The sequence below is a fragment of the Abramis brama genome, assembly GCF_963993115.1.
Source record: "Abramis brama genome assembly, chromosome: 14".
In the NCBI taxonomy this organism is placed as follows: Eukaryota; Metazoa; Chordata; class Actinopteri; order Cypriniformes; family Leuciscidae; genus Abramis; species Abramis brama.
Genome location: NC_139976.1, coordinates 27,797,927 through 27,821,161, shown reverse-complemented (window position 1 = coordinate 27,821,161; position 23,235 = coordinate 27,797,927). Strand labels below are relative to the sequence as shown.

The following is a 23,235-nucleotide window of genomic DNA, read 5'->3' as shown; positions in this document are numbered from 1 at the left end:
TACATGTGAACCATCTAGTGGTAATTTTGTAAGCTATTTTTTTTTATTTAGTTTTCTGCCAAATGTCCTTTTCAGTTTTAATTTTTTGTCAACCTGTCCCGTCAAGTTTTAGTTGACTAGAAGTCTGGGAATTTTATTCTTGTTTTATAGTCAATGAAAACTAGTCATTTTATTCATGGTTAAACTATTTTGCTCAAAATTGTAATCTTGATTACTGGTCATGATTGTTGTCATTTTTCTTTTTCTTTTTTACATTGTATCAGAATTATTGTTCTTTCACCTAAAAGTACAAATCAAGAGAATGTCAGCTCACACACGTTTTATTTTAGTCATTTACTCAACTAGTTTATTGATTTTTATTTTTTTTAATATGATTTATTATCATAAATTAACAAGCTCTACATTATGACAACTGGTAAAACTCAAAAGCTAAAAGTGAAATTCTTAATATTAATTCCAAGTTATGTTAATGTTTGTCTATTAAAACAACAGACTTTGTATTGTCACAGACAGGATGCATAAGTGCATTTATTCTGCAACCACACTGGTGATCCATGTTTAGATTTATTACAGTTCATCACTGGGAATATTTGATCACAGATTTAGCCACAACAAATAGCACAACCGCTCATGAAGGAACACAGACTGGCTGTATTCCTCTTTTATTTGAGCAGAATATCACAATGGAGATCATTAAACTCCAACTTACATATGTCTGTGTTTTCAGATCATCTGCATTTTTTCCACAGTGTAGAGAAAGCGTGTGTGCATGGTTTCCAGGTTGCGAAGATTAAGTAAAACACGGCAGAAAATGTATCCATATAAAAGAAAAGCTCTGATTTGGGGGATTTAAACTTGACATCTGGCAACCCCAAACATGAAAGCTCGTGGAGGCTTGATAAAAACATTTTTCTTTTCATTTTCTGTGAAGAATATAGGGAGAAGTTTAAACTTTATTTTAGTCTCGTCTTGATTCGTCAACAATTGTCATGGAAACAAAAGTCGTATTTTAACACTAGGACCGACTAATTAGTGCAACAAAAATAAAATAAAAATCACATGTGAAGGTTGAGCATACGCAGTACGCATACCATGCTGCTGCTCGCATACAGTAAGCTTTTACTACTAATGTTAATCATAAAAGATTTACATCACGCGCAGTGTACGCATACCAGGGTTGCCTAGTCTGCGGTTTTCCCACAAAATTGGGCTTTTAAACTGTTGACATGGGTTGATTTTTTTTCCTGCAGGTTAAGGTTTGACATTGACATATTAGACAAATTGTATTTGTTGATTTAAATGCCGGTATTGAAATATTTTATCCATTCTACCAATGATTTAACTGTGCTAGATGAGTTGTTATTCAGAATTGGCGACCCTGAAACATACCCTAATGTATTCATAAAAAACTAAGTATTCTTTGGGTTTTACTAGCAGAGCTGTTGGCCTGTTACACAGCAAACGCTGTCAGTGTGAGACGTGTTTTGCGAACAGAGGTATAAGACAGTGATGTGTAAGACATGAGCCATCGTCAACAAAAAAAGAAGTCACAATAAATCTAAGCTACATATTAATTGGAAACGGCCACTGCATGGCTAGGTAAGTTGCATTGCTATTGAGACTAAAATGTGTGCAATACTGTAAATGTATTAAACACTGTGTTTTCTACTTAGTGTGACTACTTGAGTATATTTGCCACTACTTCAGTGTGACAAACTGTGATTCTGACAAAGAATTGGTCTATTGAAACTGTTGAAAATTAAATAAATAAAAAATGGCACGAATGGTGTTATTCGGAGTAGTATTCATTGAAAAAATTAGGATTCAGTAAGATTATTTTGTAATTGCATCAGTCACAAATAATCAAAATTATCAAGGTTTTTGTAAAACTTCAGTTGCTTTTAAATCCTTTATTAGGGCCATTTAGTCCTTAATGTGAAGCATTCCCAACCTTTCACACTAAATCCTTTTGCACAAGACCATAATGTTAGTCTTCATCAGAGCTGCTGTCCTCAGCTTCAGACACGTCAGCGATGGGGAACCTCAGGATGGCCGCCACTCCACTCAGCTGATTCAACTCTACAGAGACAAATCGCACCATTTCAGACACATCCAAACGACCCACATTTTGACGATCCAAAATAATTCTCTCTGAAACAAAGACTTTGAAAAAGTAGCTTACGTTCTCCAGATACATGCAGGCTTGAGAACATTCTTAAAGGAAAGCAGGAGGGGAAAAAAGTCAACAATATTGGTGAGCAAAGTTTTTCCCATAACGCATATAGAACTATAAATGCATGACATTACTGAAATTGAATTGAAAATTCATATGAATACCTGACAGTTCCTCCATTTTCCTTTACACCGTCTACAAGCCGAACATACCGGCTGCGGGTGGCTATGTCTTGATGTCTATCATGTAGAAGAAAAAAAATATATATATATATATATTCATATATGAAGTCATAAAAGGTAAATAATGAATGTATTACTTTCAAAAGTACCTGAATAGTTTGTCACTGATCAATAGGATGTCAATGGCTAAAGCTTCACTCGCTCTTTCCACATGAGCCAATCTGTCCAGAAAAAAAGCTTTATTAATGGATGAAAATACTGTTATAAATAATCATGTATCAATGTCATTGATTAACCTGAAACGCAAATGTGTTTTCTCATTCAGGTTGTGTGTAATATTAACAGGAATGACTCATTTAAATGGTAGTGAGTTTGATCACCCATAGAAAGCTCGATCAGGCTCCTGTTGAAGCATCTTGTAAAAGTCTTCCAAAGCCTTTACCTCTCCAGCAGCCTAAAACAGAAAAAAAAAGCCTCTCATAGCAATAGACACTACACTGTGCTTGCAGAATGCTACAAGCTTTATACATGCAGATGTACAAATCCAAACTTAGTCACCTTGGTGTCAGACAATCGAGCCGTGACTGCTGGATCACACAGCACTTCTGTAAAAGTAAAATCTCACATTTATAATGTCACTTTAAAAACGGAAATTTATTTCTAAAAGTTGACTAAATAAAATCCTCAATATACATTGCAGCATCACCTCTTTTCTCGCAGTGTCTGAAACGCTTTGATCAAGGATTCAGTCACTCTAAACCCCTCCTTTCCGAGAGCTTACTCTGCTCTGATTGGTCAGATGGCCCAGTCTACTGCTTGCAGTGAGTGTCAGAAACGAAAGGTCACTGTGCCAGGCTGCAGCTACAACTACAGTGTGCTTGAAGGCAGTCCTTGAATGCTTCACTGTTTGCTGTAGCCGATGAGGACCATAGGCTGGCATTATGCAAATTTGTTAGAAAGAATGGAGTTACTAATGACTTGTTTCAGGCAGTTCAGAATCGGTTCATTCTTTTGGCAGACAATAACTCCATTTATCATGCAAATGATCTTTGAAACTTTGCAGACAATCGAAATTGCATCAATTTAGAGATTTAGGGATTTAGAGAGATTGATTCATCTGACGAGTCGTTTGAGAATCATTGAAAATGTGATGATGTGCAAATGTATATTATGAGAAACTGAAACAGTTTTTGACCTTTGATGCATGTAAACCTGTTGTAGGAGACTCCAAAACAACTTTAAAATAGCATAATAGGGGCACTTTAAGCCCTGAGGGCATTTTTAGAGTTGTTTTTTCTGAGTGACACACATAAAACTAAAGACTCATAACTCCAAAACTATAGCAAGGAGAGTCAAAAGGTAGGTATCGTTTGATAGCACACTTTAATTTTTTAGAAAATATACATTACATTAGGCCGAGAAACTGCTGATAAAAGACAAAAAATATAATTTGTACTATGATTTTGCATATCTTTCTTATTTGACATGGAACAACTCAGGAAGGAAATAAGGTAAGAGGAAAATTCTTTTTGGTGAAGTCCCTCTACATGTGAGCTGCATCTGGATCAAATTTTGTGGAGATTGCATAAAGTAATAATAATAATGCATTTTATTTCTAACGTGCTTTTCTTAGACTCAAAGCGCTACAATATACAAAAAGAGAATAATAACAATAAGATACAATAAAACAAACACATTCAGTTGCAACAAGCAGCTCTAAAAAGGTGTGTCTTTAAAGAATTCTTAAAACAGTCCAATGTTAGAGAGTCTCTAATTCCCGATGGTAGAGCATTCCATAGACGTGGTGCTGAAACCGAAAATGCTCGACCACCCATAGACTTTAATTTATATCGAGGCTGCTGAAGGATGCATGACCTAGAAGAGTGCAGAGAGCGAGCTGGAGTATGAGAGGTAACTAAACTACAGAGATAGGCAGGGGCCATCCCATGAATGGCTTTATACGTTAAAACCAGTGTTTTGAATTCAATACGTGCTTGTATAGGCAGCCAATGCAAGTCATAGAGTACCAGGGAAATATGTTGACAGGCAGTTGTATGTGTCAATAACTGGGCGGCTGAATTTTGAATATATTGTAATTTTTTTTGATGGATCGATTTGGGAGACCAGCATAGAGTGCATTGCAATAATCAAGCCTCGACGTAATAAAGGTGTGAATAAGCCTTTCTGCATCAACGGTCGTAGTCTAGCAATATTTCTAAGATGGAAAAATGCAGTTTTTGATACCATTTTAATATGGTCATCAAACATCCGTTCCGGGTCAAAGATAACGCCAAGATTGTGCACTTGAGAGGACGGAGTAACAAAGTCATTGTCAGTACACAAATTTGAACTGTTAAGTTTAAGTAAAGCCATTGGCGTACCGACGAATAGAAGTTCTGTTTTTGACTCGTTGAGCTTAAGAAAATTGTCATGCATCCAGGCTTTTATCTCATCCAAGCAGGTGGTAAGAGCTGTAACTGCAGGGTTGTAAAAGTAATCACAAGTTCCAGCATTTGGAACCAAGATAGCCTTTTTGTTCAGTCCTTGATGCCCCCTAATGGGCATTTTTAAAATAGTTCCTCCATGAGGAATATCTTGTGATCAACACCATAGATTATGTTCATTTTGGGCTCATTTTAAGTGTAATAATATGCTGTAAAAAATGATGTGCCATTTTCAACAATCTGTGAATGTTTCATGAGCTTTATGATGTTTTTTGACACACTGCAGTACATAATCTATAAAATACTTTTTTGTACTAGGAAAAGAAAAATTATATTTATCAGCAAATAACTCCGCACTACTTAGGAGTTAATCAAATTGGCTACAATCATTGTAAAGTTCAGACTCTAAGCTTTCAAATGACACATATTTTGAGTTGATCAAGGTAGTAGTTTTGAAAAATATGATTATTAATTTTTTCGCAGCTAGGTGCTGCTTAGATGAATTACAAAGCTGAGTTTCTAAGCTTTAAAATGATACCTATTTTGTGTTGTTCCATTCAGTGGTTGGCTTAGTAATTTTATTGTTTTAGGTTTTATTTTTATTTATTTTTTCACTACAGGGGGACTTTAAACACAAAAACAGCAAACTTTGTTAGGTTTTGTTTTGCTTTGTTTTTGCGCCCTGGCGTAAAATGACCAGCTAACATAAGAGCAACTTCTAATGATCCAGGAGCAATTTGGTGATGATCTGTACATTTTCCAGCATGATGGAGCGCACCATGTCACAAGACGAGTAATAATAAATGAAGTGGCTCAGAGATCATAACATTGAAGTTTTGGATCCGTGGCCAGGCAACTCCCCGGATCTTAATCCCATAGCGAACCTGTTGCCAGTCCTCAAAAGGCAAGTGGACAAGCAGAAGTTCACAAATTGTGATCAACCCCAAGCACTAATAAGGCAAGAATGGATGACCATCAGTCAGGATTTGGCCCGGAACGTACACGGTACTCCATGTTTATGTCATCGCTACAGCATTTAATCAGCTTTTGTGCTGCCCCTCACATAGTTATTTCTGTCAAATAAAAGCTAATGTTTTCTGTCAGTGCATTTGTGATACTGCACATGTAATACTAATGATATGTAAAGATGATCTGTCTGTCAATGTGTTTCTTTAGGTCAGGGCTGTCCAATCCTGCTCCTAGTCTGCACTGTCCTGCAGAGTTAAGCTGCAAGCGACTTTACATTATTGAATGCTATTATGTTCATTAAGATATTGATTTAAGAACTTAATGTCTTTTCATGGCCTCTACCCTTGTACCATTTATAACTGCTGCTATAAACCATGACAAGCCTATTAAGCAATTATGAAAATGTAAGGTTTTGCACATCCATACTTTAAAAGGTGAACAGAGGATTGAGGAACTCTGACCTTTGAGAGAATACTTGTGTCCGGATGAGGAGTGCACCAACATGAATTTGGATCTGTTCTCCAGAAGAATTTTGCAGTCTTGTCTTACAGCCTCTTTAAAGAGGTATGAGATGAACTGATCTTTCACAAAGCCTGGACTGGCCACCAGAATACACTTCACCACTGAGAAACACATACATTTATTTGTGTATTTATTCGTTTATCTAATGCATATTCTTATCTGATTTAAAAAATAAAATAAAAATAAATTACCATCAAAATTGAAGTGTCTCAGAATGCCCTGCATGACAGCCTCATAAAATCGATCTAATGCCTGAAATAGAACACATCAGTGTCACTGTATATAACGTGGGTCTCATATTTTTGAAATATACATGCAGTAATTTCTACATTGAACCTACTACATTTGTACAAAATGTGCAGTACACAACAGAATACAATGCAACCAGAATTAATACCAGCAGTGACAACATCTCGTTCTTATTCTTAAAGTTGAATTTAAAATGTATGGATTCAATGGATAAAAAAATTAAAAAAAAATCACAGCCGCATAATTGGTTAACCTTGAGAACAGAAAACTATAGCAAATACAATTTTTCCATTCCCATTTGCTCCAATTACAAATGTAAAAAAAAAATATCCATGATTGCATTTCCACAATTCTCCGAAAGAGAAAAAAAAAGTGAGATAAACCGATTACAGCAGTCATAAGAGAGATTGTCAAATTCACCACTCCCTCAGCAGCCGGTTAAAAGAAAAATCCAAAAATGTACTAGTTTTTCATGGCAGACTAGTTTAATGGAGTGATATAACACAAAGAAAGTATAATTTGAAGACGTGCGAATCAAATATTAAAGCCTGTGGCGAGATGCCTGTTCCACAATCAGCATCACTCCTGACAACGACAACTCAATGTTTCTTTTAGCAATACACATAAATAGAGCTGAATTATTTCCAGTTCTTAAACCCAATCCAAAAAGAATGGGCCATATTTTCTCTCTTAGCTTTTCCTTTTTTTTAAAAAAAGAAAAAAATATTTTTTGACCAAAATAAGCATGTTGTTCATGATGTTTTCCTTTGTGTTCTAGATCAAATTTTCTTAGGTTCTGTTTTTCTTCCTTGAAACTGTTTAGAGCCCCGTAGGCAGTAGGATGTATATATATACGGTATGATATTCAATTTCACACAAAGCTATTATACATTCAAGCTGATATCTCTTGGTGAAGTAAGAAGTATAATTTACATTGATCTACTATAAAATTTAGGGAAATATGGATTTGCGTGACTCTACCAACAGCTTCTAGGTACCCAACATAAATATCTAGTGGTAACAGTCATTTTTATTTGTTAAATATAATGATAAACACAAAATTTCAGATTTATTGTTGCAAAGTTTTTTCGGTTCACCTTGTCATGTTGAGCACAACTGCCTTTCCTCTTGCGGGGAATGGTGACCTCAACCTTCGCCCTGAGTAAGGTCATGGCTGGAGTTACGAGAACCAGATTGGCCAGACCTTCCTGCATCACGACAGCAGCCACATCTGCTTTTTGAGCGGGATCACATGCCTGCTCTATGGATCAGGATTCAAACAAACTGGTGATGAGCTGGATCAGATTCATCAACTTTTTAACATACTCATAGCTGTCCTATGCCATGCATTGAAAGTGAACCGCAGTTGTCAAGCCAAGATACTTGGTCGAATTACAACTACAAAATGTGGCACTGTAACTCATACAATAAGGCAGGGTTTAAACCCAAGGTCTTACTCACACTTCTCTTTGGAGTGATGTGGAAAGAATTAAAGGTGTCATGACATGAGAAATCAAATTTCCATTGATCTTTTGACATATATTGTACCATTAAAACATCCTACAAGTTTCATATCTTAAAACGTCCTCCTCATTAGAAAACAAAGCATTTATTTATTCAAGCTCCAAAAACAGCTTGTTTAGATATTGGGGGACTTGTGACGTCACACAGGCAAACGCATTTGCATATGAATGCCTCCAGAGCAAGACATGGACGAATAATTTTACATAATTTCACCATAGGCCCCAGCCACTGGCGTTCAGTTGCTTAACGGCTACACTTGCCTACACCGGATGAGAGCGGCACGTCAAAAGCAAATAGAACCCATTACAATCACTGATGCTGTCTACACTTGATACAGTAAATGCTTGTTCACTTTACTCCACACGCTTGAGTCTGCCGACGAGGACAAATGGAAGAGTAAAGAAACTTTTGTTGACGATGAAGCAGTCAGATGTATTGGATCTGTAAACGATTTAATAATGCTTTGTCTGTAAATGACAGTTTTATATGGATAAACTCATGATTACTCGCGTGGAATAGCGAGTGGGTGTTAATACTGTTTTCTATGCACTGACGTTAGCCAATCATAACAGTGGCCGTTTACTGACAAGCCTTAAAGAAGCTGCTGCTTAAAAATTGATCATTTCACACAGAGAGCCAGAATGAAGGTTAAAATAATTGTTTCGCCACATATATACTTGTTGCGCAAACAACTTTAACATTATCAGTGAACCTCAAGGAACATATTAAAATAATTTTAAAAATCCATGTCACGACCCCTTTAAAGTCCTCAATTACCATAACAGCAGTAAAAAGTCTCCTCTGCTTTTATATCTAATTAATTGCAATCAGATGTACTTTTGCTGACTTTTAAAAAGATATATTGGCAAAAGGTCATCTAGAACTTGAGGGTCAAACGTGGCACTAATAGTAAAAGTGATCACCAATGGAATCATTCAATTTCAGGCGGGAAATAATGTAAAGAGTGAGTGTAGACTCGCTTTTTACATTACAAGGGTAGACGGATGAGAGGCATGTCCTAAGTGAATGCAAATAGGCAGGACAAATAAAATAATAATAATAATTCTTCAGCTTGATAGACATGATCACCATCCCTTTTCACTGTAAAACTTTCTTCTTCACAGAAGAACGAAAATTCCTGTTTCTGAAGTTGGGTGTCTATACATGATGCTAAATTTCATTTAATTTTTTTCTAAATTTCAAACATTACCTAGTATGTAAAATTGTTATTAGCTAGAAAAGCTAATTTTACCCCAAAAATACACAAAAACAAATACCAACACATTACCTATTCTGTCCAGCACCACAGTGTCCCAGACTTTTTTGGCGAGAGTGAACTTCCTGTTGAGCTCCAGCTCAATGGTATGATAGGCACCCATCTATATAATGACACAAGACAAGAAATATGACTTTGATTCCAGCTTTCACATTTAGACTAAAATATTATATGGAATTTATCCCAAGGATCAATGCTAATTATAAATGTTATTCCCCTTATTATTCAAATGTATGAAGTATAAATTATATTTTAGGTGCAAAGTTAGCACTATAGTTATGTAATTTAAGCACACAATTTGTAACATAAATTGCTATCAGGCAACAAACTTTTGAAAAATGCATTAGAAAGTACTAGGCTAAACCATTATTAATGCACACTGACCTTCACATACTGGTTCTCCTGGATGTTTGTTCCTTTGACTCTGAGCTGACAGGCCTGGGAATCAAAGTCTATCGTCTCCACACATAAAGTCAGGGTGGTACGCACACGTGAACTTCCCACACTCCCCGTGGAGGACTCCGTCTGCACTTTCCTGTTTGTGACATCAGATTGTTTTCATCATTGAACTGATGGAAAAAATCTCTAATATTAAGTGTAATAAACCAAAACTGGAAAAAAGAGGCAGACCTGATGGTTGAGGCTCTGAGGCTGTCGCCCACCTGCAGCAGGTTGTAGGTGTGCCACATATCCTCTGCCTCATCAGGTATTAGTGTCACCTGACTAAAAGAAGGAAATTCAATATCAATTGTTGGTAACAAATCTCCATGTTTGTGTTTTCACAATATTTTATATCTATCTATCTATCTATCTATCTATATATACACCCTGCCCGCACACACCCTGCCCGCCAGGCTATTGGCTCTGACATACAAGTATTAAATCTGACATGAATGGTTTCTTACCCTTAAATGATGATAAGTAACAATATATTTCAGGTTGATGTGTTTGTTTGTTTGAAATTTAATGCAATTATAAGAACTACTATGGCTATTTCATGGTGAGTCTGACCTCAATTCAATAAAAAGAATTTCAAATGATTCAACCCAAAAACCATGGCCCGCTTAGTAATTTTAGCATTTGATATTGGACAGTGCGCTCTGGCATAATTTAAATGTCATAAAATATGTTAGTGGCAGTGCCATTGTTTTGTCTCAAGATGCACACCAGTTTCTTCTCTCTCTCTCTCTCTCTCTCTCTCTCTCTCTCTCTCTCTCCAGTGTTGCCAGATGTACGATAATTATCGTATTTGTACGATAATTTTGACCTCTGTACGATCAATAATGGAAAAGATCCTATAATGTACGATAATTTCAGACCTGTGTGACACTTCAAATGATGGTCGTTGTAATCATAGGGTTTCTCATTGATCTAGCTGTGGATTCTACGTCTACCGGGGAAAGAACGTGTAGAGAGAGGGAGCGAGAGACCTTGCGTGTGTGTGCTAGTGTGCCTCACGAAGCGCATGTAAAGACCCAAACAATCAATTGTAAGAACCGACCCCCCGTTGGAGATTTCTTGACTGTCTGTCATTTTCATGCTGTATTCTGTACAGGTTTGACTCGTGTACGATCATTTTCTTCCAAATACGATAATTTTGAGCTTCTGGTACGATACTTGGACATTTCCAATCTGGCAACACTGTCTGTCTCTCTCTCTCTCTCTCAGGCATGTTTATAAAAGCCACTTAAATGTCCTAATTGAACTAAGGCCTAATCCTGGCTTAATCTAAGCCCTGTCTGTGAAACCATTATGTTTGCTTACATTTGACGTTCAAGCGCTAGAAAGTGCTATAAAAAGAAATCCCTATTTTATTTTTAGAGTCTAAATATCATTATTCTCTAATTTACAACATTGCAGCTCAACCCTGAGGCGTATTACTCTCAATATACATCCGCTATGACCCATACGGTCAAAATTGGGCGCTACTACAGCAAAGGCAATATTGTGTGTGAAAGTGAAACATGCCAAGTTTGTCAACAAAGCACCGGGTTAACAATGAGCATTGGCAGCATTTAGAGTATATATTGTACAGACTGCGCATTCAGAGTTAGTTCGACAATCTAAAAAGCACCACTGTACTATCATGTTTTTTTATTTAATAGCAAGTACCCAGGTATTGTCATATGACACCATCACTGCATCACGGTACTGCCATAGCACTCAACTCGGAAAGCCCACATGATGTCCAAAAGTGCTGTATAGATTAACACTCACCCGGCATTATCCTTCTCGATGTCTTTATGAACCAACTTCATGGTCAAATAGGTTAGCTATTCAAAAACAAAATACATATTTGATTGCGAGTGTCCTAATCCATTTAGTCGTCAATTTTGGCGACGTTTCCGCATCAGCATTGGCACATTCTGCCACTTTGGAATGAATCAGACGATTCGAATTGTCGCTTTCTGATTGCGTCATCATTGGCTAATAGATTCTTCTTCTTCTGATTTTTAATGGCGGTTGGCAAACAACTTTTTAGTGTGCATTACCGCCACCTTCTGAAATAGAGTGTGGGTCAAAATGGCCTACTTTACCCGCTTCAAAATAAATAAATAAATAAATAAATACATAAATACATAAAATAACCAAATAAAACTATTAATAATAATATATTATTATTCACATCATTATAAACACAATTTAATAATAACTAAACTACAGGGTTTTTTTTTCAAAAAAAAAAAAAAAAAACGAAATATTGCTCTATATACCCCACATGCCCTGAATTCAATTGTAATATTTACTTCATTTCAAATCTAATTTTTTCTTTACTAAGCCAATCTTTCAGAATCATCCTTTCCTGCTTGTACCTAGGACAATTAATAATTACATGTTCTATTGACTCTATACTATTACACTGCTCACACAACCCAGTTTCATGTTTCCCTATTATTTTAAGCATACTATTTAATCCAGTATGCCCAAATCTCATTCTCGAAATAATGTCCTCTTCTTTTTTTATTTCTATTATATTCTCTCATTCATCCTACCTTCTTCTGGATGCTGTAGAACATTCTCGCTTTTGTTCCCATATTCCACTCCTCCTGCCACTTCTTTTTCATTTCTGCTTTGATTATGCTTTTAACTTCCGCCTTACTATAATTTACTGCCATATTTACCTCTGGTTTTGTTTTGTTTTTTCCACTTTTTGCATATTTGTCTGCCAGTTCATTTCCGACCACTCCTATATGGGCTGGAATCCAGATAAATTTCACTATTACTACTACTTTATTGATTCTGTAAACATTTTGGGCTATTTCCAACATAATGTCCTGTCTTGCTTCTGACTGCATGTTTTTGAAACTGGTTAGCGCACTACTTGAATCTGACCCTATTAACACTTTGCTTGGCTTATTATTTTCTACCCACTCAAGGGCTAAAAGAATGGCCAACAATTCTCCTGTAAACACTGACAAATTATCAACTCTTTTATTTAACATAACATTTAATTCTGGTATAATGAACGCAGCTCCTATTATCTGTTTTTGATGCATGTGTATATCTTAATAAACATAATGTAATTTTCCTCTAAATATCTAATAACCTGAATCCTGTCTATACTTCTCTCTTTTTTCCACAGATGCATATCTACCCTAACTCCCCTAATAGCCAAGGCGGGACACTCTATAATGGCACAGTGGAGCTTAACGTTATATGCCCTATCCCTATCTCATTGACTGCATCTCCTATTATCCAACCAAAGCTCTTAATCTGTCGTCTTTAATTTTCTTGACAAGGTTGTAACACCTTCCGAGTCGGGTGGCTGAAGTAGGCTACTGTATGCACTATTGTCATTATTATTATTATTTTTTGCAATAAAAAAAAAAATACTTCCGTAGGTTGAAAGAACGCTGTTTTATATATCGAATTTATTTAACAGTACATTTTATGAATAATTAGCAATCGGTGTTAATAAATAAACTGTCCAACCCATAGACTGTAAAAAGGTCCAACCTGAGAAAAGTTTTTACATCGCTATCTCATCGAGGGTTAATATCGTTTTGTTTATATTGTTGTGAATCTGAGATTCATACATTTGTGATTGTGGTTTCAGTTTGCTTATTAACAATTAAATGTAGGGAAAGATTGACAAACAGACTATCCTATTGGCTCTTCGGATGTGGTATTTGAAGCGCTCGTCATGAGCCGAGAATAACCAATCAGACACCCGCCTTTAGTGTTTACCCCGCCCCATTTAGTGTTTCCTACTCAGCGGTCGTGGTGCTAGTTTTCCTCATACAACGAACTACTGAAGGTACCATTCGCGGCAATAACAAAAACTCAGGAATACTATCAGTAGTGGGATCTTTTATAAAGTCATTTTTATAAGTTATTACCGTGTATTTGCATCGGGTGGATTCCTAGGTCGTCTTGTTCCTGGCTCTGTTAGCCGGCTAATCTCCAGCGAGCGACAAAATGGCTGAATCGGACAAATTAAACATCGATTCGATCATCCAGCGCCTTTTGGAGGGTAAGTTAATACGTTTATTCTTTTTTATTATTATTACAAACTGTATCGTTTTATAATGTTCAATAACGGTTAAGCGGCTGAAAGTGTATGCTTTTATTTGTTCAGTATCATCTCCAATCGAACATATATGTAGCTATGTAGTATTATGTATAAATACGTAACACTATCAATCCAATTCAAATATTTATTTGCACCATTTCCATGTGTATTACATATAATCCGAACAAAACTTCAGCGCATGCGCAGTGCGTCAATCGTCGCGTTCAGGTTCAGAAACGGAGGAAGCCACAAAGACGTCACCAGTGCAGTGTTGTGCCACATTTTGACTTCCTGTCAGAATAATATCCCCCTCATTAAGTCTGCTACCTGAATAACAAGTAGAGATGGAAGAAATGCCTTTGACAGTGAGACATCAACAACAGTCTTGATGATGGGATAGTCATAGTACGGTACCATTGCCTGCTGTTCCACCATTGTGTTTTCTTCTGACCAACACTGACACACACATGCTTATTAGTTCAAATTGGGGGAAATAAAGATCTTTCAATTGTGTAAACTGTTAATCATTACATAAAACAGAAATTTAAATAGATATTTCATGTATGGGTCAAAGAATTCAGAAATTGGGAAAACGGAATGCGCTGTATCTACCTAAATATTAGGCTAGAGCTGCACAATTCTGGATTGAGAACCACGATTCTCCCATTATTCTGAATAGACAACTAAACAAAACCACAAAAAAAAACGACATGGAATTTACTAGAGGTTCTGGCAAAATGTTAATTGCTGCAGTCTATTTAAAAAGATTAATTAAATTAATTTATTTATTTTTTTATTTTTTTTTTGTTTTGTTTTTTTTTAAATCTGTTTAAATGCTTTGACTCACTCATAAAGACTTGATATGTTTTATTTCTGGATGAATCAGGCTGCGTCTAAAATCGCATACTCCCTATAAATATAGATATAGATTTATATTTATCTATGAAATATAGATTCCGGGTAGATAATTCGTGGTCTTCCTAGATGCCTGAAGGCGTTGTAAATATGGCCACGATCGAACAGACTTTCCTTGAAAGAGACTTTCTTTACACACACAAACAGATACATGCACAAATATGTATACATGTATTCACAATGCTTTTAATGCATATTTTTTTAGCAATTACAATAGTAAGATTAACCTTTGTGTTTTATTAATTTTCAGTGAAGGGCTCAAGACCTGGTAAAAATGTTCAGCTAACTGAGAACGAGATTCGTGGATTGTGTCTAAAATCTCGGGAAATCTTCCTTAGCCAGCCGATACTGCTGGAGCTGGAGGCACCACTCAAGATTTGTGGTAAATTTCTGCTAAACCTTACCCTCTGTTTTGATTTTATATTGTTCAGATGAAGCCAGCTTAGAACAAAATGTAACCGTTTCTCTTCCTGCAGGTGATGTTCATGGTCAGTACTATGACCTGCTCAGGCTTTTCGAGTATGGAGGATATCCTCCAGAGAGCAACTACCTGTTTCTGGGAGACTATGTAGACAGAGGCAAGCAGTCTTTGGAGACCATCTGCCTGCTGCTTGCCTACAAGGTCAAATATCCAGAGAACTTCTTTCTTCTCAGAGGAAACCATGAATGTGCCTCCATCAACAGGATATATGGATTTTATGATGAATGTGAGTATGCTTTTTATATGGGTGGATGTTATGACCAAAAGCTTATGTCACGGGTGGAATAATGGTGAACCATGCTGGCAAAATGAGTCGGAATGCGCACAGGCTAGTTATGAGCTACAGGCAAAACAAGTGAAATATGTCAATTTTGGTCGAATTTGAGGTTTTCACAAAAAATGAGTTCATTAAGCCTTCGTCTAGATCTCCAAATAGCCATTAAACGTCTAAAATTATATTTATTTGTACGTTTTCTGAGAGGTGTACCTTCCTAAATCTTTCCTTTGTTTTAATAATCCACAATCATTTCTCAACCACTGGTGCTTCCCCTCAGCACAAGTTTGGTATCGTTGTAAAGTGCAGTATTCCAACTTTGTGAATATTCATAGCAAATTCTCACTGGCATGAGTCTGAACCAATGAAATGTGATTTGATGATCTGATAAACAAAACCAGCCTGTTGGTAACCAGTCATAATAATGCCTTTCGATGATTAATCAAAATACCCCGCGCGGTGGCACATTGTGCTATCATGGAAGCGTCCATCCTCTGAAAACATGAAAAGTAATCAAGCTTTTAATTCAATGTTTTGTCGATATATGCCAGCTTTGTAATGGATATGGATGATTGCGAGAGTTCTCTGTCTTTAAATGGACATTAATGTAGCAAATCTTGAACAATGGTTAGGCATGGGCACAATATGAAACTCTCATGACTATTAAAATGAACTTTGCTACAGTAGCTGTATTGATCACTATTAATCTGGCCACACATCCATGCAAGAAAAATCATGAAAATTCTTTCACAGAATTTAGTCTTTATATATAAACTTGATAACATGAGATGGGTAATTTGTTATTTGATGTTATTGATATTTTGTTGCATAATTTTGCTACATCTCTTGCCCTTAACCAGTGATGCATTTCTCATACTGACTGTTAAGCAGAAAGAATCAGTTGGGTAACAATGTTAAATATTCTGTATATAAATATTTTTAATAAAGTTGAACATATTTTCCCTGTAGATTTAGGTTTTGACTTGGTGTGTGCCACATTCGGTGTTATTTTAAGGAATGGTTGCTAGGTGATTTTGTTTTGGAGCCTTTAGAAAACTTAAAGTTAATTTTTGCTGACTCAGGTGTAGCTCATTCATTTTTTTTTTTTTTTTTTTTTTTGTCTGATTCCAACAAATCATACATCATTTTGAATGAGAATGAGAAGCTTTGCTCACTCTGACTCAATCTGCCAGCATGGGTCACAATTATATGTAGGGTCAGGTGCATCTGATACAATGGCATAGGCCTCTGTCTCCAGGTAGTGTTTTCCACCAAGGAAGAAACCCAATGTGTAAAACAAAGAGTTACAAAGTATAGCTTTAAAAGCATGATAAAACTATTTAAAATATAAATATTGCAAAAGCATTTTTTATCTTATAAAGTACACTATACAGCATGTTCTATGGCCTACATGTGTGGGAGGAGGGGATTCTAGCGCACCTAGGGCTGGGCAATATGTAAAAAAAAAATGTCTTATCAATATTCGATTATATTGTCTACCCAGGCCTCACCCCTAGTCTGAGACAGCACTGCTGACATACACTGTAATTCGGTTGGTTTATGAAAAGCTAAAACTTTGTTTTACTTTTTATTTAAATCAGTAAATACTCAGAAACGGGTGCAGTTACATAGGCTGCTACCATTTTATTTCTTCCAGTTTAACTTTTGTTAGAGTGCCAAACAAAATAGAAGAATACTTGATAATATTATTTTTAAAATGGGAGAAATCACTGCCTGTTCCTCGTCATTTTTTTCGTCTCCAGAAATCAAGATGTGTAATCAAGAAAAATTTTCTGTGGTGCATAATCTATAATATTTATGTGGACAGATGATTACAACGTTGCACTACATTTGTAATGGAAAAGCGTTTGTAGACCATATAATATTATAATATTAACTATCATAATATTAACTAATAGAATTAATAATATTCATATTATAATAATAATAAATTAGTATTATACCTTTCTGGCTTCTTTAAAAAACAATGTGAATGTACTGTGGAATAACAGCTAAACAGCTGTTTAAGTCCACTTTAAAGTTCAGGTACTTTTTTGTTTTATTTTTTATTTTACCATGTTCAGTTTGGTTGCCGAAAAGGGGTTTGAGCTCTTAATTTTGCTCTCAAAGTACACAAGATTGATGCATTTAATTTTAAAATGTCTGTACATGCACATGTTTTTTGGCAGGTAAAAGGCGGTATAACATCAAGCTTTGGAAGACATTCACAGACTGTTTCAACTGCTTACCTGTAGCTGCTATTGTGGATGAAAAGATTTTTTGTTGTCATGGAGGTATGCAATTTTTTAAACTTTTTTTTAGCACTTTTTTTTTAAGCATTTTTCCTCTTAACTCACTTTTTTTGTGTCTTCAGGGAGTAATTTCAAGAACATTTTTAGTGTTGCTCTTATTTTAAGATCAGCTCTGCACTGCCATAATTGAAGCTAATTGTTTTAATCTAATAGTATGTTTTTCTGGAATGTCTACACAAGGTTTGGAGAATCTTTGCAGACAAAGATCACCATCAACTTCATGTCTGGATGAAGTAATTTGTGGCATTTTGCAAATGATGAAATGTAGCATTCTCTTAATGCTTTTGTATATACTTAGAATTTAAAATGTTGCAGATTTCCTAGAGAGTAGGTCTGACAAGAAGGTGAAGTTGAGAGTCATCAGCTTAAAGAACATATGAAATATTGTATTTCTGCAAATAAAATGGGAGCATCTATAGAAAGAACCTAAAATGGATTCTTAGGGAACGCCACAAGTAACTGCACACAAGAGGGGGAATGATTCTCTGTTCTGACCTGAAAAGTTTTCTCCTTTAGGGCCACTACAACCCACTTTAGGGACAAACCCTGGAACCACCCACTCAAGAAACTTTAAAGAATGTTCTGTGCCATTTTTGGCTTTTTAGTTATTTAAATTTTTAGACGTTTAAATGTTTGGATTCTGCCTGCCTATCGGAAGTTTGAACTAAATAAATGTAAATGTAAAGCTAAAAAGTGAGTGAGAATTTTGAGGTTCACTAGACATTTTCAGGAAGGTCTGTAGGAGCTAAACTATGCAGGAAAGTGGCCCACCAAAAGCAGGATTGGACACCCCTAATCTTAATTATCTAAAGCCATTCTTAACTGCGGGGATCTGTAATTAAGCAGTGGTGTCTGTTGGTAAAAGTTACAGAAAAAGGTTGTCACCTTGTGAATAGACCTTTATCATAGTCATGTTGCGTCCGGTGTGAATGGTCCTTTAATTTCAACATTTATCACATTGTCTTTAATACACATAAATATTAAAACTTAAATATTTTCTAAAGGAAAAAGATTGGTCAACCACACTCAAGACTGTAAATACTGGTAGTTAGTATTGATTAGTTGGTTGTTGGACTCACTGGTTGACCCTAGTTATGTGTTAAGGTCTTCAGCTTACAGCTCTGTGTTGTAAAGCACATAATAGCTTATTTTCCTGTAAAATGTGTATTTATCACATGGACAGGTTTGTGAAATAGTCAGGGAATAGTGGACTTTTATAGTGGAGGTTCTTTATACTAATCTGTGTGAAATTCAAAATATTTCTTCTAAACTGCAGTTGAACCGTTCTTCACCCAGGTCTTTCTCCAGACCTGCAATCTATGGAACAGATTCGCCGTGTGATGAGGCCCACAGACGTTCCTGACCAGGGTTTGCTGTGTGATCTGCTCTGGGCTGACCCCGATAAAGATGTCATGGGCTGGGGAGAGAATGACCGTGGAGTCTCTTTCACCTTTGGTTCTGATGTTGTGGCCAAGTTCCTCCACAAACATGACATGGACCTCATTTGCCGGGCCCACCAGGTAAGTCATTTAGTTAATTGAATGCTGTGTCATCATTGTGACGGATACTGTGACGCAGATTTAAATTTTCTTATTGTACACCTCATTCAAAGAAAGAATAATTTATGATGAAAATGATCTTCATTAATTATCCAGAAAGTGGGGTTTTCCTAAAGAAATAAGAGTGAAGATATGAGGGAGGCTAGACTCGGAAGTAAGAGCGTTTCTATGGAATAGAATGCATTTCTATGGAATTTACCCATTGTGACTTTAAGCTTTACACCATGTGGATATTCACTAGAGAGATCATGTTTGGTATCTTTGGATGTTCTCTACACAGGGAAAAGTTGAAGCACAATTGAAAAGAACTTCAAGATTCACAATTATTCCAAAACCTCCTCCTTTGAAACCCCGAAACGAGAGATCAATCGGCCCTATTTCCCGATCTCTTAAAGCTTCCCTTGATCTTTCACTCATTCATCGATTTTTCCAGATTAATCAGCTATTGGTATGGATTTTTGCCGATAGTTTGCTGGAGCGGCTGAGAAGAGTGCACTGCCATTGCCCAGTACGAAAGCAGCCTCTAGAGGCGAAATAAAAACTGACACCTAAATCACTGACGCCTCGTGGTGTTTTTGACACGTGAGGCTGCACAGAGCAGGACGCTTTAGATGCAGATTTAAAACAGACAATGAAATGGTATGTTATACAGACTAGATTCTGCAATATTGGAGAACAGCAGTATGTTTGCCGTCGAGTCTGAGAGGACGCTAACATTACTAGTACCCCAAGCGGTTAAAACCATGTAACAAAACACACGTAAGCCCAAACCAATTATTTAATGTCATGATTGTTACCATCTATTTGCATTGGTTTATATCCAGCTGGTTGCTTATATGCAGTCTTTATGCAGTGAAGTTGCATATTTAAAGCTAGTGACATGAGAAAAGAAAACCGTATCGTCATGCATCCGACAGACACCTATAAACAAATCAGAAATTTATCGAGGCCTTCATAGGGGATTGTCTAGTAGACACTGTCTCTGCTGACATTCAGCAAATTTAAAAGCAAAGTGATGGTCATATGCCTATATTAACTGTAAAGCCAAGCTTCTAAGCTTTAAAATGACACCTATTTTGTGTTAGTTAAGCAAGTGGTTAAGTAATGTGATAACTTGTTAGCGCCCCCGCTTTGGTTTTAAGAGGTTAAGGTTATCGATTAATTGATCATTAATTTAAGCAACGATCAATTATGACATCCCTAGATTCAAAAACACTGTATCTTGGTTGAAGAGCAATATTTCAAGGGTTTATCATAATTTACAGACACTTCGTTAGTAGACATTTCAAGTTCAGATCAAGTTGATTGGTTTGCTGTTAGACCAGTGTTTCTCAACTGGTGGGTCACATCCCAAAAGTGGGTCGCAAGACAGTTTTGAGTGGGTTGCGGATTGTGCAGTCACAAACAACAACTTAATTTGAAAAAAATTTCTGACGCGAAACTTATTTTGAAAGCTGTACATAAATGTTGTTGACTCTTCTGTCAGGCGCAGTTTAAGGAAAGAGTGGCTGAGAAAAATGCATTGTCCTGATTTAGTATCTGCTGTCAGATTTGATGTTGTCAGGCTGCATGTCAGTGTCATTATTCTAACTTTTATTTCTTTCGTAACTTGTTACAAAATAGTGTCTCGCCTCAGAAAAACGAACTCTCCTTTCCTGTCAGATGCACATTACAATTGCACACAAAACTGCAAGGCGCATGCTGTATATCACTTTACTACATATAAAGAGCAGATGACATTACAAAAAAGTACCAAATAAATTACGTAACTGGTAAGTCGTGTGTTAGCTGGGAAGGATTTGCTGCAGGTTTGATATTCATTCATTCTATACGGATCGCAGCTTAATGAGAAAAGTGTTGAGAATCTTTGTCATAGACTGTAATCGATTTGACAAACTAGAAATATTTAAATAGTTTTAATTTTGTCTTTTGTTGATTGAGTAGGATGCATTCTTGTATGTCAAGCTTTTGAATGGCATTTGTGAAGCTTAAATCTTCTGCTCTCTGAACAGGTGGTAGAGGATGGCTATGAGTTCTTTGCAAAGAGGCAGTTAGTCACACTTTTCTCTGCTCCTAACTACTGCGGAGAGTTTGACAACGCAGGAGCTATGATGAGTGTCGACGAGACCCTGATGTGCTCATTTCAGGTTTGTATGTGCTCTTACATTTTATTAAACTAGTAACTGCATGCAAACTGCTCACCTTTAGACAAAATTCACGGTTTTGGGGGGAAAAAAAGTTTCCTGCAGAAAATCGATGAAATGTAACTATTGCATGCCACGCCAAATGACGAGACTGGGTTTGTAGTGCGATTTGCAATGTCTTTTTGTTTACATGGGCAACAAAATATTTTATATATCATGAGCCTCATTACTCATTTTACCTGCTTTCTCTCTCTGCTCTGTCAGATTCTGAAACCAGCGGAGAAGAAGATGCTGTCGTATGGTGGTGCAGGAGGATTTGGATCTGGTAGACCTGTAACTCCTCCACGAAACGCAGCCAAGGGCGGCAAAGCCAAGAAATAACATCAACTACTGCAACACGCCTATACATCCTGTCCATCATTCTACCTCTCCTTTTCCTTCTCCTCTTCAACTCCAAACACCAAATCAGTGCAGGGTTTTTTTAGCTGTCTCCATCAAGACGAGACTGCTGGCAATTGAGCGGTCATATATGTGTGCTTGACTGAAATGCCCTTGTGAAGCGTGTTGGTTTCTATGTGAAACAACAGTGTGTATTTGTGGAAAATGGTTTTGTTGTGTGAGTTTTTCTTCACTTTCTCTAGTAACTGCGCACCTTTTACTGCGTTTTTAGCTGTTCTGGTTGATTTTTCCTTCCAATACATCTTCACGTCTTCAGCCATAACGTGATAATCCTTTTAAGGCCATTTATTGGACCTACAACACCATTCTCGTCAGACCAAGCCTCAGGGTCCAGCTTTTGATCCCCGCTGGGGACAGACTTTTCCATTCCCCTCTAAAGCAATCTGAATGGAGGTGATTGTGCAAATCACTGCCAGTCTCTTTAATGTGAAGCTTTGTCCAAGTGCGTGTCTGTTTACAGTAGTTATTGACGGCACCCTGCACATTTTGACACATACCTATTTTGGCGCATTCTTTGCTTCTTTAAACTGCACACTCAGGTAGTATTTAGCCTGGCCTGTGGAAATGCTCTGTTTGGCTTTTTTTGGGGTGGGAGGGGATGTAGGTTGTTGTTTTATTTTTTAGGTTAAAATCATGCACGATGTGCAAATAATACCATGTGTGAATGTCTGCAAAGTGGGTGCCATCGCTGTTTCAGTTTAAAATGCAGAAATGCACTGTTCACTGAGTGATTGTGGCTGTCCAATTTAACTGCAAATCTCACTTTTTCTTCTTAAAAGGACTTTTTTTCTCTTTTTTTTTTAGTCATGAATTTAGCCAATAAAGTGAGAATCTGGTGCATATTTTGAGTTTTTATTTTGTGTCCATCAACACTGGATTTACAGAGATTTGGATAGCTAATCGGAATGTGCTATCTTCTACACCAAGATGATGGCATAGAGAACTAGCACTAATTGCATATGCAATATATATTTATACTTGGTGTGTCAGTATTGAACTGTGAGCTAGAATATAAAGTGCAAAATACCACAAGACCAAACCAGTGAGGTCATGTGACGGAAGTGCTAAAATGTGGGTTTTAGCTGACAAAAATGCATCATCCCTGCAGCACTCTATTCGTTTGATGAATTAAAGCTCAAGTTTATTCTTGACGAAAGTTGTGCACCAATAGAATGTTACAGCTAGGAAAAGAACATGATTTGAAGTTTTGTTTTTATTAATTTTTAGCAGAACAATCAG

The 23,235-nt window shown here is 36.6% G+C and overlaps 2 protein-coding genes across 2 annotated transcripts; one reads left to right on the top strand and one right to left on the bottom strand.

Moving 5' to 3' along the window:
* Positions 1 to 353: 353 nt before the first annotated feature.
* pelo (pelota mRNA surveillance and ribosome rescue factor) lies at positions 354 to 11,768 on the bottom strand. Its single transcript, XM_084135570.1, has 13 exons — positions 11,557 to 11,768; positions 9,970 to 10,062; positions 9,724 to 9,874; positions 9,352 to 9,442; positions 7,637 to 7,800; positions 6,482 to 6,542; positions 6,230 to 6,391; positions 2,914 to 2,960; positions 2,736 to 2,809; positions 2,505 to 2,576; positions 2,338 to 2,412; positions 2,183 to 2,214; positions 354 to 2,079 (listed from the first exon to the last, which is right to left on the bottom strand). The coding sequence occupies exons 1-13, from the start codon at positions 11,595 to 11,597 to the stop codon at positions 1,988 to 1,990; spliced, it is 1,155 nt and encodes a 384-aa protein (XP_083991696.1). The 5' UTR covers positions 11,598 to 11,768; the 3' UTR covers positions 354 to 1,987.
* Positions 11,769 to 13,058: 1,290 nt separating this feature from the next.
* On the top strand, positions 13,059 to 22,836 carry ppp1cab (protein phosphatase 1, catalytic subunit, alpha isozyme b). The gene is made up of 7 exons (XM_084135226.1): positions 13,059 to 13,813; positions 15,018 to 15,149; positions 15,244 to 15,474; positions 17,712 to 17,816; positions 19,131 to 19,354; positions 21,406 to 21,540; positions 21,802 to 22,836. Exons 1-7 carry the CDS (start codon positions 13,759 to 13,761, stop codon positions 21,916 to 21,918), a joined length of 999 nt encoding a protein of 332 aa, XP_083991352.1. The 5' UTR covers positions 13,059 to 13,758; the 3' UTR covers positions 21,919 to 22,836.
* Positions 22,837 to 23,235: the final 399 nt, after the last annotated feature.

Bases quoted from the DNA above. Each gene is read 5' to 3' on its own strand.
- pelo (XM_084135570.1), bottom strand. From the start codon at position 11,597: ATGAAGTTGGTTCATAAAGACATCGAGAAGGATAATGCCGG. The intron at 10,063-11,556 runs GTGAGTGTTAAT...TCCTTCTTTTAG, and splicing joins ATCGAGAAGGATAATGCCGG to TCAGGTGACACTAATACCTG. The intron at 2,215-2,337 runs GTATTCATATGA...CTTTCCTTTAAG, and splicing joins GAAAATGGAGGAACTGTCAG to AATGTTCTCAAGCCTGCATG.
- ppp1cab (XM_084135226.1), top strand. From the start codon at position 13,759: ATGGCTGAATCGGACAAATTAAACATCGATTCGATCATCCAGCGCCTT. The intron at 15,475-17,711 runs GTGAGTATGCTT...GTTTTTTGGCAG, and splicing joins ATATGGATTTTATGATGAAT to GTAAAAGGCGGTATAACATC. The intron at 19,355-21,405 runs GTAAGTCATTTA...CTCTCTGAACAG, and splicing joins TCATTTGCCGGGCCCACCAG to GTGGTAGAGGATGGCTATGA.